Raw genomic sequence first — 13,965 nt, 5'->3', positions numbered from 1 at the left:
AAATATCTGATAGAGAGTAATTACAATGCACTGCTTTCAATGCAGGAGGACCCCCCAAGCCGAGGCCGTAAAATATTTACGTCATATCGTGAACTACAGCTTTCCTATACTATACAAACTTAAACCAGCATCCCGGTTCGAAACCTAAGTGCGTGCGCCTTCATATTCAAACCCCAGCCAGTGGCATGCGCAGCATCAGAGTCCAGAAAACCACATGTCGCGGAAGCCTAAAGTAAGCTCCCATTGTCCCTCCACGCTACTCCACGCTCGTACGCAGCGCCCTCTCAACCCTGGCCCGGTGGCCCAGAGCGAAGCATCCACATTCTGCCAACAGTGTCCCCTTTACACGTGTCTTTCTCCGGCCCAAGACGGGAGCCGCCACCTCCGATACGGACCGGAGGAGGAGGAGAGCAGGAGCCCGGGTCGATGGGGCGTCCTTGGCCCACGAGCGCGTCCGCTTCGTTCCGGCGAGGTCGCGCCAGTTGAGGCAATCCGGCACACCGGCTGCGTGCCGACGCTCGCGGCCAGCGCGCCGACACCCCTGCCGCTACACCTCGCAATCGCGCGGTCAGTGAAGTGACCGAGCCCGTTGTAACGTAACGTTGAGCGCAAGCACCGGTAAAATTGAACAACCGAGTTGCCGCTGATGACCATGCAATATTTCTCCATCCACGAACCGCAAGCGGTGGCCTTGTGGTAGAGCATCCGCCTCTCATTCGGGCGGTACCAGGTTCGATCCCTGGTGTGCCGCAGGGTACCCGCAGGTTTTCAATGGTTACAAGCACTGTGGTTACAAGTTTTTCCCTGCCTGAGGCTCGGCTCTTCAAAGGTGAAATGGTTGAGAAAAGGGTCATGGACTAAACATTTGCTTAAAGCATGAAAACCAACTATTTCTAGAATTTACTGCCCCCAAAATGGAGTCCAGCTCTATTTTTCAACGTAGATTTAATCAGACCCTCATTGTCACCTCTTCCCGAAAAAGCTTTAACCACTCAAATCCCTGCTAGGTTCCAGTGAAAGATGAGATAAAGCAAGGATGGCACTCTCGTGGCATAAGCGGCAGAACGCCGCGTAAAAGGATGCTTCGAAAAAGTAGTTTTTTCTCGTCTTGTGCGCAGCTCAGTGCACGAAGTGCTTCTTCGAGTGGCTGTGTGCAAGGGCACAAATACCTTAAAAAACAATAGAGAGAGAGAGAGAGAGAGAGAGAGAGAGAGAGAGAGAGAGAGAGAGAGAGAGAGAGAGAGAGAGAGAGAGAGAGAGGGAAGCATTTAAGTTTCCGTTTTTTACGTTAGCGAAACTGCCTAAGACTCCCGGGAGAACGACGTTTACTATGCTGCCTGACTTGAAAAGCGTCCAAGTTGTGCTTTTGAAATTCATGATGGGAACGAGGCTGCTGCATGCCGATCCCTATCAGAAACATAAGCGCCACAGGAAATCGGTATAATGGAGGTAAGAGCAGCAGAGGTAGATCCAGACAAAGGGATAAAATGCATTCCCTTTGAAGCGGTGAATTAAGGAGGTTGTAGTATTAAAAGCTCCATTCTCTATTGGTAGACAGTATGTATTTTAAACACTCGTTTTGCTCTCAGGCTTGAAAACTCCTGCATAAGTGAGGTCAATCAATGCGCAACGATCGCATCACTGGGCATCGTGAGAATTTGTTATCATCAGAGTTTGTTATCAGTGTGTGTCACCAAAGCGTGTCACCAGAACGTGTCCTCACGAACTGACGTTTAAAGGATAGTGTCCACGCCAAGCCGAGAGCGCTAACCACTACTTTACGCCGACTAACTGCGAACCTGTCCTTATAATTATCCTTGTCTAGTGTAAGGACGCTGGAGGGCGTTAAGGGATATAGACAAATAAAAGTAGAAACGAGATAGAAATTCTAAACAATAAAAAGTAGAAAAAAAAGAATTTTGATATAAGAACATTAAATATATACAAAAATGACGACACGGCAAGTGTCGCAACAAAAGCAGCAACAACGCCCACCCTTTGGCATTTCTCCAGTGGAGGTTCAGCAGTGCTTTCAATTATATTTTATTCTGCTTCATTTAGTAAGATGTTAGGCTCTATATAACGTAGTTACTGAGTGTATGAAATCAACTTAGCCGTCACCGTCATCGCCAACATCATCAACAACCACGTAAATCCATCACGATCGACCCTCCAGTGAAGAACCAGTTGACCATTCCAATGGTCTCTGATCATTCGAGTATAGCGCGAGTCGTGGACGCGTTCATCAAGCTAGTTTTTGAAAAACGCCTGTCCTTGTGATCACCGGCAATCTCATCATAGTCATCTGACCATCGGTTGCCGCTTCTATCCTTGTGTATCTGTCATGGTCACCTCACCTGGGCTATTCACAAAACTGCCCGCGTATTTATCATCAGATACCGTTTCCTTTTTTAAACCGGTAAATGAACGCTCACTGGTGTGCTAGTACCAAGAGGCCAGAGGTGATAAAATACCTAACAGAAAGTTATTCTAAACAGGGCATCAACGGCTGATGACTGTGGACGACTTTGGAGGTGTGATTCTGGGTATTATGGGGGAAACGACTATTATAGCATTTGCGAGTAAAAACGTTTGAAAATTATTTTTCGTAATTACATTCGGCACCTCTTACATAACGTGACTATCAAGCTCCTGTATGGTTTCGTTCGTGGAAAACTCGATTTCTGTGCTCGTCATGTTCGTCCGTTGGGACACATTGTCTGCTATAAACTGCTGTCACTCGTATGGTGAACCAGCAGAGTAAGCTTCCCGCGCGTTTTGGAACTGAGAAAATGTCACCAGCTTTTTCTCATTAATTATGGCGTTATTCACTCAACAGCGGCATTTTTTCAACTGGCGGGGGATCTCCAGAACTGCGTATTGCCGTTAAAACAGTGGAAGGGCAGACTTGTGCAGCATTTATATGCGTAGTTGTGCTGTGTATACCTCAGCTATACTTTGCGCTGTAGGCTAGAGATGACTCATCATTGGCGTTTGAAGACGTGCGAGAAGCAACGAAGCAACGGCTGCACTGTTTGGCGCTCGTTGCGGCCACTGTGCGATGCCGTTACTGAAGTGCTTGCTGTAAGTGCTCTAAGCGCTTTTTGGATATGGTTAGATCGCATCTGCTCCTCCGATGATGCCATGGACGTTTTTCCAATAACAAGTTCACGACCTAAGTGGGCCGAAACTGATTGCGAGCCATCCACTACCACATTGCTAACAGCGTGTAGTGCTACTTCAGCGTGTAAGAATGTGTGATCATATCAATCACACAACAATATGAGGTGCAACTAGTTCATTACATAAAGATAGGAAACAACGCCGAATATAGAGTGTTATAACCTGTAGTTGTGGCTATTCGTCTGAAGCGGTGGCTCTGCCGTCTTCTTTGGGAGTACACTCAGCGAGCTTGACCTGGAGATGGGGTCCAAAGACAGTTTTGAATTTTCAGGCTACACCAAGTCCTTGAATACGTCGGTTGGAAGCTGCCCTTTCGTAACGTCCATGGTGCGCCTGCCGTGTCCGCCTGGCTTGTCGCCTTATGATGTACTGTTTACTTCGCTTTTTTTTTTTTTTTTTTCATGTTTCGTTATGGGCGATTAGCAGCGTGTTGTGACCTGTTTGATCGTCACCGGAAAAGCCATGATTTTGACTCGCAGATGCCCCCTGTTTGCAGTTAGTCCCCTCTTGCGTTTCCCTCGATAGCTGCGCGGGCGGTTTCCGGGAGGGAAATACCGCACAGCGCTTATTTTTCCTCCACCGTTCTGCGGTGCACGGCTTTGCGGGCAGGTTCGCTTCTCGGCGCTCAGATTGGCCACTCACTTCATTTGCGTTCGGCATGGCTGCTACAGCCTCGCTGTTCGCGCATTAGAGTCTGACCGCATCAGTGTGTGTAAGAGCTTATTTGATGAAGATATTGGTTATGGTCCGCTTGCTGTAATCGCGACACATTGTTCCTTTCCCTTCTTCCGGCTAACAGTACACATTCCAGATCCACCATGGTTGCACCCGTCGCTGATCTTTGGCAGCAGAAACTGTAATAAGCAAGTTTTCAGCTGATCCTTTACGAGAGTCAAGGATTAGAACCAAAAAGGAGCCACTCTTAGCCCAGCGACTACTCAGTTTGTAAACGCAGAACGCGACAACGCACCAGGCAACAAGGAACGTGATGAACTGTGAACCAGAACGTGAAGCGCTCTTTAGATCGCTTTAGCTGTAGTTGCCTCAAATTAACTACCCTTAATTTTCGGTGATCGAAGGGACCTATATACCACCTCATACACTATCAACTCCTTGATACATGTGGCAAATAGAATGAGAGAGTAAAGCACGAAGAATGCTGTGAAAGGGGAGGAGGGGGCTTTCTTAGAATAACCGCAAGAGAAACAGCCGCACTAGTTATTCAAGTGAAAGAAAAAAATATTCACAACAAACGTGCTTCTAAAGGGCACTGGAGGTAAAAAAGAGGGTAGATGGAAAAAGCGAGTAAAACAGGGGAGGATTCCTTGCATGCTGCCTTCTCGGGCTTTCACGTTGTGCACGTGTGCCAGCGATCGCTGCCGCGCTATGAAAAGCGATAAACACTAGAGCAGTATCGACGTGTAAATGCAATGATTGACGCTGTCAGCCAGTAACAACGTTCAGCAGTGTTCCTCGCTATCACCATGCTGCACCTTCGCAGCATCAAGTGCACTAGCAGAACCTTGACTGACTGCCGCGTACCCGTAAGAACGCGGCTGTATATATACCATGTGCTGCACAAGTCGTGCTTGTTTTAACCGTAGATTACAGCTTTCACGTAACCTTGACGGCCGCTGCTTCGCCCATTTCCGCTTTCCTGATTGCCCCTCGCAGCGACAAGCACGGATGCCAAGGAACGTCAGGTCTATTCGACGACAACTCATTACCATACGCTGCCAACATTTCAAGTGCCCTTCATGCGCATGCCATGACATTATCATTACGTGTAAAGTTACGGATAAAATGGGAAAAACGGAGAGGTAAAACATCATTTATGTGTCAGCAATTAAAATTTGAGACACGTACTGAGCCCATCCGAATTGGTTTGAGTTGCCCAATTTTAATGGGTAAAATTTTAATTTAATACGTCAAATACCTAATCGCCCAGATAGATTCCATCGAATCAAGCTAAAATTCGTATGTGCAAAGTTGATTTTTTTTTTCTCGTTTACATCAGTGCGATACTTTTTTTTTTCTTCACGTATTTTGTGTGTATGTATACCCTGTTTTAACAAAGACAGTTATGAGGTGACTGCAAAGTTTATAATCGACTTCGCATCCACAAGATTTGCAAAGAAGCGCAACATCAGACGGCGTCACATGGAACTCATGTCTGAACAGGAATTCACAGAGTCCATTGTGAGCCTAAAAAACGGCTACTCAACTAAATAAATTTATTAACTAAAGAATTACCTCATATAAGTAAGCATGGAAGGAAGTTGGAAGAAAATAGACACAAAAAAAAACATTTTATAGTTCACTTAATTGTTGGTTTCGCATCATGAAGGAGATTAAAGGAGAATTAGACAACATGTACGAGGAATCGGCACCAGTCACGAAGGGCAAAGATCACAAATTGAATTTACAGACTAAAACATTAACTACTCTATGAATAAAACGCGCCACACCATATAGAGCCAATCGTATCGAGGAAAAGCAGTTCCAGTGCTGTAACGTCCTCTGTGAAAACTAATTGTGGAAGGTTTGCATTATGCGTCACTTAGTGCTAATTACAAGGAGTGGTCGATGCGGCTCAAACCTTCACGAGGCCTCAGGTAATATCCATCATGCTTTTTGAATGCTATAATATAGATTATAAAAAGGATTCGGCTGGGACGCTTCCAGAAGATGCTGTGCAAACTCAACTGATTAGAACAGCCTTTGTATACATCGCTATAAAGTTAAACTAGAAAGCTGTGGTCAAAGTTGTAGGCCCAAGGTCGGCTAATGAAAGCAAAACTTTGTAAAATTGTCAAAGGCTTCCTTATAAGTTATGAGGCTCCTGTGATATCGCCAGTTAAACTTAAGGCGTGTAGGCTGCGCGTATTCGCAGCTGAGCGTATGTCCTATGCTTGTACTGAACTGTGTAGCCCATAAATGACTATAGGCGCACAAAAGCATGTAAAGGTATTCCTTGCGAGTTCATGGCGTCAGTTTAATCGCCTTTTTCTGGGTAGTCTCTCATACGCCGACCTTAGCCAAATCTGGTTTCGCTAGTGTTCAGCAATGCCATTTCGTAAGTGAATTAAATAATGCAAACGGCTGTTTTCAAATGTTCTTATGAAAGCTGCAATCACAGAGGACTTCACGCCACCCTTACAGGAGCGTCTTGATCTGCGCAAGCTTCAAAACAAAACAAAACAAAAGTTTTGTTTCCCTTTTTACGGTAACACCGATTGATTGTGCGATCGCGATGCGTTTCCTAACAAACCCACTCTGATCACGGCGCTTCAGGGGTAATCGAACGCTGCTCACGCCACGCGTCTTGCTGTCCGAGAGCTGGTCGCTATCGCTATGCGCTTTATAAGAAAATAAAGGTCCGTTAGCTGCGTCAATGAACTTCGGCTGACTGCGGCAAGATGGAGTCGCATTATAACGCCAATAAGCTATACATGTTCTTCAATCACCTGTTGATTTGATCAGTACTTAATGTATGAGCTCTGGCAAGCGGCGACGAAACAAAGCGATCACCGATCTTGATTTGTTGTGCATTGTACTCGTTACAATCATGGGCCTTAGCGGCATGAACTGCGTGAATTAACATCGCCAGTTATTATCGCGGACAAGACCGCTTCTCTTCCGAGAAAGATACATCGCAGATATCATCCGCTTGACTAAATCACGCAAACAAGAGGGCGTGACCCACTGCAGCGCCGACCCCGAGATCGCGGATGCGTAACCCAGCAGATAAACGGCCATCGACTTTACATATTCGTGACGCTGGATCAAGCGTCTGCATTTGAGTGCCGCCTCGGCAGTGTGCACCGACATTGGGGCGTGAGGCATACCGGAATGCATAATTATGAATATCTTGTGCAAAGTAGTACGGCAGGAATTTCAAAGCGCGTCTTAAAACAAAACTACTAGAAAGCAAATCAGTCTTAAGTGACACCTGTCATCAGTTAAGTGATCAATCCTTACAAACACGGGCCCACAAGTCTAACTGAAGACGACTATAGTATTTAACTTTTTAATACATACCCACAATATGCTGGCATTTCTATACTTCATCTTCTCCACACTTCTCGACATGGATGAAAACGCTCATGTGCAGCACAGCGCATGTATATTATATAAATACTCGAAAGCTCAAACAATTGAGAAAATAAGAACTCTGAACAAGTATATTTACTGCAACCACGTAGCGTTCACAAAGCATATATCGCCATAGGGCTTGCAAAAGCAGCTGCAAATATTTGAACAGTTAATAAAGACACATGAACTCGGAAGTTGTGGAATTGGACCTTAAAAAAAGAGTATCGATTTGAAATGGCAGATAACGCCCATATTTTGTCTTTTATCTTGACATGTGCTAAATTACCAGACTTATAATTTATTTACTTCAGATCATGTAAAATTAATGAATTCGAATACTGCTTTTCGTTCATTAATCCGTTTCCCCAGCAAAACTGAATAAGAACCTAGCTATGCAGATAATAGAAAGATTTTTTATATTTTCTTTAGGGCGGAACGAATTAGTGCTTTTTATTTTCGTTAAAACACCGTGAAAACGAAATAAGGTACACAATCATGCTTATGACAAAAGATCCTAAGGAACTCTCCTCTCTGTCGATAGGACTTGATATCTCTTAATCTTGTACTGGTTGATTTTGTCTAGAAAAATATATATTGTATATATTTTGAAGACTATTGCTGTCCCCTGCATAATTGTTCATAATAATGCATTCATATTTTAGTCTGAGTCGTATTCACAATATTTTAAATAGTAAATCAATCAATGACCAGGAGAACTGAAAAGGGGTGCTTCATCTCTCTCGCAGATTCGAATGTACAGCTGCTGACGTCTCTAAAGCATGGACGTTAGCTGAAGATATTAACTGACTTGTAGCTTACGCATGCAGCCCCGAATATAACAGTGCGACCCTAATGGTAAACCTCTATTGCCAATGTAGAGCTTCAGGAATTAATGTCATACTTGGTGTCTATGTTCCGCAAAAGTTTGTGGTCCCGTGTACTTCGTCAAAGCTGTATGTGGGATCATTCTTTCGACTTCCAGGGCCTCTTTCGTGACTAATAGGCTTTGCGATTTAGTTTTCAAAGCTCCCAACAAGCGTCGCTCTCAAACCGCGGACGATCAGGCGAAAGAATGGAGTAGTGGCGAACCGGGCCAGAACGCAGCCCCAACGTTTCCAGACTTGGAGACATTACCTAGATGTAGCATTATATGAAATTATAAATATAGCCAGTTAGGTTTTGCATAACGTATAAGGCAAATTTTTTCTTTCAACGAAGAAGTAGCGACCATATGGTTATCGAGTGCAACCGGGTAGAAAGAGCCAGGCTTCTCAGATTCATTCGCTACATCGCCTGGTTGGCAATCATAACGGTGTCATTGGTCATTCTTAGTCTTCCCCCTGCAATGTTAGCGGAGCGCATTCTCGCTTTCCTGTACCTCAGCGTTTTTACGATTAGCCTTCAGGTCATGACTGATACTTTTCTGCTGGCGTCGGCGTCTTGACACCCTCAATGTAACGTTGGTCATTCATTATTTGTAGATTGTAACTTCATAGAGCTAATAGTTAATTAACACGGGTGTAAGGGATTAAACTGAACATTAAAAAGACAAAGATCATGGCGTCTTGCCCTATCAAGTCCTGGAGCATCAAGGGACGAGAAGTGGAAGCTGTGACAGATTTTCTCTTCTTGGGCTCCAAGATTACCCCGGAAGGAGACTGCAGCCATGAAATTAGGAGATGCCTGCTTCTGGGAAAGATAGCCATGGCTAGCCTTGACCGCCTAGTAAAGAGCAGAAACATTACACTGCCAACCAAGATCCGTATAACTCGTGCTATGGTCTTTCCAGTTGTGAGGTATGGATGCGAGAGTTGGACTGTGAAGAAGGCTGACCGCAGAAGAATTGACGCGTTTGAATTGTGGTGCTGGCGGAGACTCTTGAAAGTTCCTTGGACGGCCAGAAGATCAAATCAGTCGATATTGTCGACCAAAAACCCTGACTGCTCATTGGAAGGTCAAATTCTAAAGTTAAGCTCAGCTACTCTGGTCATCTGATGAGAAGAAGCTCAGCTACTCTGGTCATCTGATGAGAAGAGAGGAGTCGCTGGAGAAAGATTTGATGTTTGGAAAGGTTGAGGGTCACCGGAGAAGGGGTAGGCAGTGAACGCGATGGTTAGATGGCATCCTCGAGGCGCTGCAGATGAAGTTATGTGATGTTGGGAAGATAGTGAGAGACCGGAAAGCGTGGCGTGATATGGTCCATAGGGTCACGAAGAGTCGGACACGACTGAACGACTGTACTTGAACTTGAAAGACAAACGCAACACTGCATGTTGTAAAGCCAATATTCATGTATAGCCGAGAGTATTTATCATTACTATGCTACTCTTGACATAAGAAAAATGGCGTAGGGGCAGAATGGCCGCTATCGATTTGCTGTATGTACATTATTAAAAAGCAAGCAAGGCGTGTTCATGGACATTATGTAGAGGCGACAGTCCTTGCCGATTACCAATATGACCGTGAAAGGAAACATTTTCTCGACAATTAGGCGCGTGGTTTTAAACTTAGCTCTATAGCCTCACCATCCGCTCTTGAAAGGCACTCTACAATCTTCAAGTTAAGGTCTTGCGCACTGGCATTAAGAAAATTTTCTTTTCCAGACTAGCTACCTTTTGTAGATTTGTGTGGCAGGGAGCACGGTTATTGCATTTGGAACAAAACAGGGGGACAGGGCTAGCCATTCCTGCGCTGATAAAAAAAAAAAAAAGAAAAAGAACGGAAGGCTTTTGCAAGAGCACTCAGCACTAGCTCCATATCCGACTTTCTAGCTCTAGTCTGGACGCATCCAACTGCTATGGTCAAATATAGCACTGCCTGCGAGTCCGTGTACTTCTTTTGTAACCCCACTGCGTAAAAATGGCTGAACTGGTTCAAATCGCACTCCGTCACGCAGTGTTAGAAATAGAGAAATAGGACAAAACTATATCTACAATTGCAGGAGATTCTATGTAGAAAGTGACGTTCACACGAATGTGCGAGCGAGTGCGTGCTGCTAGTGTTGCTTAGTGCTCATTTGCTTTGAACGCCTATTGGCTCGTCTACTTCTCCTACCTTTAGAAGAACAATTGTAACGGATAGAAGCTATCGATCAGCATTTAGCATGTTGTTTCAAAGTCAAAGCAAATGATATAGAAGCTCTATAGCGAAATGAAGCCAAGATGTATTGAGACGACAGGCATTACGTTTTCGTTCCACATATCGCACATAATATTCCAGGCGGTCTTCACGCACAAAACTCCAAAAATTGTGCTGCATAAAGCTATTCGAAAACGATTTCCTTATACTATAGAATCATGGCGTTGCTCGCCGCCCGTGCAAGCAGCGGCGGCGGCAGAGGGACGGCTAGGCTGTCGCAAGCCGTCCAAGGAGGGACGGCCGGTTGAGCGATCAAAACGCCTGCCGCTGCTACAGGGCTGCAGGTAATGGCAGCCACGAAGCGGTGGAGGAGAAGGCGATTACGCAACCACCTTACGTCACGGCGAAATCTCCGCCTACCTGTTGGGCGCACGGCCCGGAGCAGAAGCCTGCGGACGCCGATCATTCCTTCACCGAAATCTGTTGCAATGCGCAAGCGGACAATGCCCCGAGACAGAAATTACGAGCGCACATCGGAGGTATGCTGGGCCGAGGGCAATGAGCAGAATGCAATCTGCGCTGCACACTACGCGAATCGACAAGATCTGAAAATGCAGAGAACAAGCTGCGACTGCGGCCCTGGTCGTTTAGAGCAGGGAGTCATCACGCAAGGACAGCCAGAAAGAAAACACAAAATGAATACAATAAAGGGGCGCCGCCTAAACATCGAAGTGTTGCAAAACGCGTAAGTTAAGGTCTTGTGGGGCAAGCTGTAAAATGCCGGCAATTTGAGACTTCTTATGTTTTGGATGCCATAAGGAAAAGTAACGGATTTCCGCTCAGCCACTTGTGTGATGGTTTTGTATTTTATTGTTGTATAGGCCTTGAAGACTTGTGATGAACGCTAGATAGGATTTGGGGTATTTGGCGGCTCTGTGCCTCGAAAGGACACCACGAGAGAACGGATTAGATGAGCGGCGGGCGCCAAAGTACGAGGCTGCTGTCATACCATCTGCATTGCCTCTCTGGTGCGCATCGCGGCGCTGCTGTCTAAAGCTTCTGGGGAAAAGATGCGTTGCTTCATACCGGTCACTTCAAACAACTTACGCTGGGAGTTCGCACTGACAGAACTTCACGCCGTAAATATAAAGCCAACAAGGACGAAAGCGATGCCAACAAACGAACACCCAGAACTCTCTCGATCCAGGACGTAGCGACGTCATTTAATTGGCTGAGGACGTGCAACACCCGCCGCTTGTATGTGTCAGGGAAAGTCGTCGCTATTCGCATCTCCAATCGACATCGCCTCTTCTCGTCTGCATCGTCCAGTTGCTGTTCGATGTGCGCCCAGCAGAACTTGGAAGGAGGCTTCACAAGTGCCACACCCGGCTGCTGAATGCGACGTCAAATGCGTGCTTCGAAATACTAAATGGTATGGAAATTGCTTGCGCCCGAACGCGCACGTTTCCATAAGAAGAACACAAAGCGGTGTATCATAAATTGTCTCAGGGAAAAAAAGAAAGTACGTCGTGTCGTGGCTGATTCGTAGCAGTGTGCCTCATAGCCGTGCCGTGCCGTCTTGCCGACTGGAGAACACGGGTGCGATGCCCTCCTTCATCGTCGCCGCAAATTCACAGAACGCATAGTTTGTCAACTCATTTTCAGCTCCGCTCGACTGCTCAATTGAAGCTACGCGCGTCGCTGGCTTGTAAGCGTGTTTGACGACTCGTCTCGCCACGGCGGACTGAGCACATGCAAACCCAAGAAGAAAAAATAAAAAGTTGTGCGTCAAACTGCAAGGAGGGTGAGAGACTTCCGCAGCCGAGGAGAGTCAATGAAGGCACGTGCCATTTTACGAGAACCTGTTTGCATGCAACGGCGGCTGCTTATGAACTGTAAACAAGTAAAAACAAAATGGCACTAGCGGTACACAACCGAGGGCTCTCGACGCGAAGCAGCCGTTTGCTCGTGAGCAGCACCGCCCATATACCGGGACGAACGTGGTTTGAGAAACCGAAACACAGTGAATCACGTCTTGGGGGGCTCGCCCATGCTAGCGGCTCTCTGCATCGTCACGCACACTTATAGCCCGAACGCTTTTTACGTACAATCTGGAAGCCGTGAGGGCTCGCCGGATCTGTTGTCAACCGAAATCTGGACGCCTTGCGGCTTCTTTCGGCGCCTGGGTAGCGAGAAAGATTGGGCCGTGCGTCACGCTCGTGTAGCCGCGACGCTACCGGGGAAGTGCCGTGGGGAGCGTCCGTAACCGTCGCGGATTATCCGAGCGCGGAATGACTCCCCACCAAAAGGGCTCCCAAGCCCCACCCCATGGCGAATGCCGTAGCCGACGCTGCACGCACGAGACGTCCACTTCGGCCTCATAGATGGAGTGCACCGGACGTAGCCTGGTAGGTCTCTGTGGACGTTCCCTTGATACTCAGCGGCGTGCGCTTCTTGGTTTTGCTGCTGCGAGGGGATCTATCGCGTGGGGTCTTGGTAGTTAGGTCCGTCCTGTGGTTCTTGGGCACGGGACGCGCACGGTAGATGAGCTTGAAGCCGCGCGACCAGCGGGACTGCCGAGAAGTCACCGGCAACGTGAAGCGGAGCGCGCGGAAACGGTCGCCGGCCCCGCCCCGTGAGGACCCGCGCGACGACTCGCGCGTGCCGGCGCGTTCGTGAAGCGGCGCGGACCGCTCCAAGAAGCCGTCGACCCGAAGCGCTTCTTCCGGTCCCTTTGTGCCTCCAATTGCTCGGCCCATTCACGGCTCGCTTGAAGAGGCGACGGCAGGCCTGTCCGGAGCGCGCGTATTTTGGCCGTCGAAGGACCGGAATGGGCGGCGCTGGCGGGCCGCTCTCGCGCGGGCCGCTGCGGCGGTTTCGATCGACCGGCGCCATGACGGCTCGCCCATGGGGTCTTCGGGAGAACATGGCGTCAAATGAACGCGATGCCGCCGCGCGAGCGAGCGCTACTCACCCTGGACAGTTCGCCGTCGTTGCGTATGGCATCCAGCACGTTCTCGGCGGCCCCTAGCGCGGCGACGGCCAGGAGCAGCGCGGAGCACACAGCCATCGGCGTCATCATGGTCGTGGCGGGACACAGCGCGGAACGACGCCGGCGGAGACGACGCCTAGCGCATTGTTCCCCCGCGAGCGGCGCTGCCTCTGCTGGGAAAGGGGGGGTCGCGGCGTCCAGCTGACGTCATCCCCCGCCAAGCACCGGTTTTGCCCGCGCGCGCAACAAAGCCGCCGCGGGGCGCCCCCCCAACCACCGCGCAGGGCGGCGCCCACCGGCTGCCGTTGCTGCTGCTGCACCGTCATCGCGCACCGGAGTGTGTCCCGACAACAAAGCTCTACAATGGACCCGGCTACTGGAAACCTGGCCACGTATTCGAGATCAGTCGGCAGAGCGACTCCGTTTTGCGCGGACCTACCCTCCTCTCCCTCATACACCAGACAGGGGCACATGCATAATGGATTCGCTTGCATGAGCACCTGGTCGCTTATAACGCACATCACGGCGGTGGTGTAACACATTCCCTCAGCCGCCGCCTGCTATGACAGGCTACTGTAATATATTTCGAGCCGATGTGAATCTTCCGCGTAAAAGGT

General features: G+C 48.0%; 1 protein-coding gene across 1 annotated transcript in view; it reads right to left on the bottom strand.

Moving 5' to 3' along the window:
- Window positions 1-13,504, bottom strand: part of Fas1 (fasciclin 1 Fas1 domain-containing) — a 48,929-nt gene extending 35,425 nt beyond the window's left edge. The window contains exon 1 of the mRNA XM_084606089.1: window positions 13,331-13,504. Coding sequence (XP_084462215.1) covers window positions 13,331-13,438 — 108 coding nt within the window. The 5' untranslated portion in view covers window positions 13,439-13,504. The remainder of the gene's footprint in view (window positions 1-13,330) is intronic.
- Between the last annotated feature and the right edge of the window lie 461 nt (window positions 13,505-13,965).

This window comes from Amblyomma maculatum, chromosome 6 (assembly GCF_055883805.1).
Source record: "Amblyomma maculatum isolate TAMU_Amacu chromosome 6, ASM5588380v1, whole genome shotgun sequence".
Taxonomy (NCBI): Eukaryota; Metazoa; Arthropoda; class Arachnida; order Ixodida; family Ixodidae; genus Amblyomma; species Amblyomma maculatum.
Note: the sequence above shows the minus strand (reverse complement) of the source record. Positions and strands in the feature narration are given on the sequence as shown.